Source organism: Phaethon aethereus, assembly GCF_964289735.1.
Source record: "Phaethon aethereus genome assembly, chromosome: W".
In the NCBI taxonomy this organism is placed as follows: domain Eukaryota; kingdom Metazoa; phylum Chordata; class Aves; order Phaethontiformes; family Phaethontidae; genus Phaethon; species Phaethon aethereus.
Window position 1 is genome coordinate 3,821,507 of NC_138581.1, and position 5,705 is coordinate 3,827,211.

The following is a 5,705-nucleotide window of genomic DNA, read 5'->3' on the forward strand; positions in this document are numbered from 1 at the left end:
GTTCTGTGACACTGCCAGGTGAAGCTGGTTACGCTTGCCAGCAGTGGGGGGTGTGGGGCAGTTACTTGTGTTTTTGCTGTGGAGAGAATTGATTTGAAGAGGAAAAAAAAAACCAAGTCACAAGTTTTATCTTCCTGCTCCCAGGGTCTTGATGTAGATTCTCTGGTCATCGAGCACATCCAGGTTAACAAGGCTCCCAAAATGCGCCGGCGCACCTACAGAGCACACGGAAGGATCAACCCCTACATGAGCTCCCCGTGCCACATCGAGATGATCCTCACCGAGAAGGAGCAGATTGTTCCCAAGCCAGAGGAGGAAGTTGCTCAAAAGAAAAAGGTACGGAGTGTCGTTTGCTTTGTCCTCTTGAACGTCCGTGTCAGAGACCTGCCTGTTGGGGCTCTCCAGGCAGAGGGGTTGCTGTGATGACGTATCTTAGGACACCTTTGGAACACCCATGAAAAAAAAAATACAAGAAAGTTCTTTCTGAGCAACCTCAATATTTATTTGTGAACGCAGCATTGAGAACTCGGAGGAGTACTTCTCAGCAGTGCGTTCTTCCCTCCGCAGAGCAGTCAGGGCCTTCCCTGGCTGTGCCGGTAAAGCTGAGAGAAATTTCGTAATAAATTTGAAGTTGAGTTGACAGCCTGTAAGCAACATAGCGCTTGGTTATGTGCGAGTATGATTAGTGGAACATTTTGTCAAGGGAGAAGGAAATTCCTACCAGTTCTCAGGCCTCCTTTCATAGGATGGCTCAGTTTTTAGACATACTTGTATTAGATGTATATTTTAGATGTAGATATATATTTTGGGAAGGTGTGAACTCCCGTTGTTTTCTCACTTCTGCGTTTTGTTTTTCAGATATCCCAAAAGAAGCTGAAGAAGCAAAAGCTAATGGCTCGGGAGTAAACCTGACAGATGTACATAAATAAAATATAAAAGTTGAGGTTTATTTTTTGTGCTTTTCTGCTCTTCCGCGGCTCCTGCTGGCTGTCATGCCATGGGGTCTGCCAGGCTGCGCGTGGCTCTGGGCCCCGCAGGAGTCGTGGGCAGTAAGCGGTGAGGCCAAAAAGCGTGTTACATCAGCGGTGGGGGGATGCTGACGACTTAAGGGGAGTGGTGGTCTTATATAAAAGAAGATAATTGGAATCAAACTATTAAAAATAGTTTATTTCTCGGCGTGCAAGCCGGCAGCGCTGCTGGGACTCCCGGGCCCGCGGCAGTTGGGGGCGGGGCCTGGGTTACGTCACCCTCGCACCGCCTTCTCCCTTTGGTGGCGTGCCCGTGGTGTGCGTCAGCCGGAAGCGCGGCGGCCGCTTCCGGTGCGGCGGGGAAGGCTGCGGCAGCCGGTAACGGCGCTGGGTCGCTGCCGACTGAGGTGAGTGCGGGGCGGCCTCCGCCCCCTTCCCCGCGGGCCCTTTCCCGGTTTGCTAGTCCTCCTGCGCGGCCGGGGCCCGGACGTGGCTGCCCGGCCGATAGACGACCCTAGGGACCGGCCTCGCCTCGCCGCTTGCTCCTTTCTCCGCGGCCGGAGTGGCGGCTTTTAACCGGGAGCGAGCGCGGTGAATCCCGAAATGTAACGGCTCGGGCCGAGCGGCGAAGCTGTTTGGCTTCGACGCGTGTTTGTGTGGAATTTTACCGGTTCGAAAAGTCTTGGCGCTCCAGCCTTTACCTCAGTACCAACGGGAGGGGCGAGTGCTGCCGCTGCTCGTCGTTTACCGTAAACCGGGAAGGTTGGCTTGGCTTCTGGGGAATGGGCTAGCCTGAACGCCGTCCTATGCAGGAACAGAACTGGGATGTAGCGCCTAGATTGGCTCTTCTAGGCTAGGTCATCCTTTATGAGGGGAAAAAAAAAAAGCTCTTTTGTCTGTGTAGCTTTTTCCCGCCCCCCCCCCCCCATTATCGTTGACTAGCGACCGAGGTAAACACGGGAAACAAAGGCCAAACATGCTGAACTTTGCCATGTCATGCATGTTGTCTCTGCTGACCTCAACGTATGGTGGCTTACAGAGACAAACAAAAGCTTGTATCACAAAGAAAGAAGCTTGCTATTAAAATTGGACCATTTACCCTTTTACTCCTCGTTTATTTTTTCCCTAAAAATCAGTTGCCTGCTAACCAGGCAGCAGAGCATCAAAAAATCACCAAAGAAACTCGTGAAGAGTCTTTCAGTGGTTGAAGGCTGGTGTCATACTTCCAAGGGGCTTTCTTTTGCATCTGGCAGAGGTAGGTCTTATTTTTGTTGGTCTGGAATCTTGACGTGAAGGCAGCTGCACAGACACTTGCATTTACCTCAGAAGAACAGCCTGGGATGTTCTCTCCAGGCACGATCTTTAACTAGTGGAGGAATCTGCAACATCTTGCTGAAAATGTAGTATCTTGGAAGATACTTCTTGGTGGAGAGAATACAGGAATTTCGCTCTCTACAATTACGTGAAAGGGGGCTGCAGTGAGGTGGGTGTTGGTCTCTTCTCCCAAGTAACTAGTGACAGAACGAGAGGAAATGGCCTCAAGTTGCACCAGGGGGGTTTAGATTAGATATTAGGAAAAATTTCTTAGTACTGAGAGAGTGGTCAAACGTTGGAACAGGCTGCCCAGGGAGGTGGTGGAGTCACCATCACTGTGAAACAAGGATCTGGAAGTGTTCAAAAAACGTGTAGACGTGGCATTTTGGGACATGGTTTAGTGGGCATGGTGGTGTTGATGGTTAAAGGTCTTTTCCAACCTTAATGATCCTGTGAATTGTCTTTTTGAACGGCTTTAATGGGTTACCTCCTTTGTGTTGTCTCAACTGAAGATTCCTCTCTGACTTCAGATCCTGTAAAACTACATTTGAAGTAGCCAAAGCTACACTTGGAAGCAGTCAGCTGGAAACTGGTATTGGGCCTGGGGCTAAGAATTTTTAGGATAGTTTAAAAAAAAAGAAAGTGAATCTCTGATCCCAGATGGAGTGTGCACATCTGCCTCTTCTTTCTCCATGGAGGGACCCTGGAAGGCTTTTGTTTTGCTGCTTCATGTGAGAATTCAGATGTCAGCAGCCCAGAAGGGAGGAGTGTGATGGGCGAAGCTGTGCTGGGCAGCAGAGTGGATCTAATATATTGCTCCTCAGCACTGAAAGGGCCAGCTCTAATCCTACTTAACTCTTTCCTCTCCCAGTTGTATTCTTCTGCCCTGGTGCTTTGGTTTTCTGCTGTTTTCATTGCTGCCGTTTTTGAATACTTCTTCCTCCTTTGGGGAGAGAGGGAAGGATTAATTTTCTAATAATTTGGCCAATTGTATGGGATTAGTGTGGGATCAAGTGATTCCTCCTGTTGTTGCCTATAAACCTAAGCTATATAACGCCGTGTCACACACCAATAAAGGCCATTTGCCATCCACCACATTGGTGTCAGCGAGCTGATGGCCCGAGCGGCCTGGGGTTGGTCGCCGTGCTGTTCCTGAACCAGGTCACCACGCCTGCGAAGGCAACACCTGTGCAGGAGAAAGGAAGTAATCCATATTCTCCTTTTCTCAAATTCTGACTAGGAATTTTCTTCCCGCCTCCAACCGACCTGCCCTTCAGTGGTAGCAAGCCTTTAGAAGGACTGGAGTCCTGCCATTTAATTTCACCTTAAATAAAAAGGGAATGAGAAAAACAAACCTTTTGGACCCTCTGTTGTAATACAGTAAGCACTGGGCTAAGATCTGCAGCTCCCTGCTTAAAATGTTTTTGTGTGGTTTCAGCAAAAACTATTATTTCCTCAATATGTTTTTCTAAGTTCCAGCTGTAGGAACGATGGATTAACAGCAAACTCTACTCCTTTTTTGTTAAAATGTCAAGAATGTTTCCCTTGTTGTCAAGGACTTTATAACATTGGAACACGCAGCATTTTTGAAACCTTAACAGTTAATCTATTATTAAAGAATCTTTTATGTTTGAATATCTACTACAATCCTTATTCATTATTTAAGACTGTTTTCTTAGCTCATGGCATAGAAACACTGTTATCCTAAGTTGTTTGGTTTTTTTTTCCCCTCACCAGCTTTGTCAGAGAACACGAGGAAGCCATGGTGTGCATTCCTTGTATTGTCATTCCGGTTCTCCTCTGGGTCTACAAGAAATTCCTTGAACCGTACATCTATCCTGTTATTGCACCTTTCATTAAGCGTGTATGGCCCAAGAAAGCTGTGCAAGAAACAACGGCCACAAAACAAGGTCGAGGAGGCAGCGCTGGAAATCCACAGGCACCTTCAGCCACGAAAAGAGATCAGGAGGATGAGTCTGGAATTTATAAAGTAAGATTGATGCATTTGCCTAACCAGGGAAACTCCAGATAAAGCACCCAGAAATAGTTCAGGGTGGTCACGATAAAAGAGTAAAGAATTGGGTGTTTTTACAGATGTTTTTGTGGCTATTTTCCTATGAAAGAGAGTTACTGGTACCAAGCCAGCTAGAAATAGTTGCTTCAAGACAGCTTTTGGTAGGTCTTGGAAGGATAGGAATTGTACCTGTTTTCTGAAACAGCTTAGTTAATTTATTTTTTTTTTTTTTTAATGACTAGGTATTTTTTCAGAGAAGGAAAAAGTCAAATAATTGGTAGATCACACCAGATGCATGAAGCGGAATTAAAAAAAAACCACACTCTTCAGCCAGCTCTACCACTCATAACGGGAGACAATGTTATTCTTTATCTCGTCTAACAAAATGCAAAGATGTTGTCTCTGCTGTTATTTCCTCCTTGCCAAGCAATAATTATGTATAAATTGAAAGAGGCACCACCATTTGGGTTCTCGCTGCAGATTTCTTCATAGATGTTCACTGGCCTGGCTTCTAGAAGTCATTTTCATCACCAACTGTTACTGTTTTGGGTGTGGAGCTCTCTCTTGACATTCCATTAACGATGCTGTCTTTTATTTGCAGTTTGAAGGCAATGGGCTTGCAAATGGAATTGATGCAAAGAGATCCACAGAGGTTCCTGACAAGAAAACAGATTAAAGGAATTAATTCATAAGGATTTTGTTCCCTTGTGTCCAATACAAACTGGTGATATTTCTCTCACTTTGACACTTTTTTCTTTGCACATTTTAGCTGAGTAAAAACCCTTACCACTTACAGGAGAGGGTCTCTCTTGCCACTAAAATGGCAACTAGCACGTTTCTTAATTTAAAATGTTTGAAAACTGATGTTCTTTATTTTCCTCACTGGAACTACTTTTCATCCACAATCTATTTGGTGTGATTAGAGTTTAGGTTAAATAACTCATGAATAAATCTAGCTTTGGAAGGTAAATGTATCTTAGCATCTTAGTTTCACTAACTGCTAGTACAATACTTCAGGCTTTGACCTTAAACTATAGCTGTACTTGATCTTGCTAAAGAACTATGAATTGCATTGGGGCAACGTAAGCATCATGGTTAAATTATGAAGAGTTTAGATTTTCATGTCAAACCGTGGATAAGCTAAAGGAGTAATGCTATATGCAAAATTTACTTAGCTTACTAAAAGCAGAAGGTCTTGATTTGATACTTCCAGTAATTATTTTCCTTGAAACATTGTGCCTTTAATTCCTGAAGAGGAGCAGCAGGGGCATGATGCAAGAGAATAGTTGCTTTATATTCTGTTGCAGTGCTTTACAATGGTGCAGTTCTGTCTTTTAAAAAAAAAAAATCCAATTAAAATCTCTTTAACATGCTTGTGTAAATTGAATTATAATATACCAGGATTTTAT

At 44.9% G+C, this 5,705-nt stretch overlaps 1 protein-coding gene across 1 annotated transcript; it reads left to right on the top strand.

Annotated features, from left to right (window-relative positions):
* Positions 1 to 4,044: 4,044 nt before the first annotated feature.
* LOC309415165 (UPF0729 protein C18orf32-like) lies at positions 4,045 to 5,091 on the top strand (the record flags this gene model as incomplete). Its single annotated transcript, XM_082012601.1, has 2 exons — positions 4,045 to 4,272; positions 4,898 to 5,091. 2 exons carry the CDS (start codon positions 4,045 to 4,047, stop codon positions 4,970 to 4,972), a joined length of 303 nt encoding a protein of 100 aa, XP_081868727.1. The 3' UTR covers positions 4,973 to 5,091.
* Between the last annotated feature and the right edge of the window lie 614 nt (positions 5,092 to 5,705).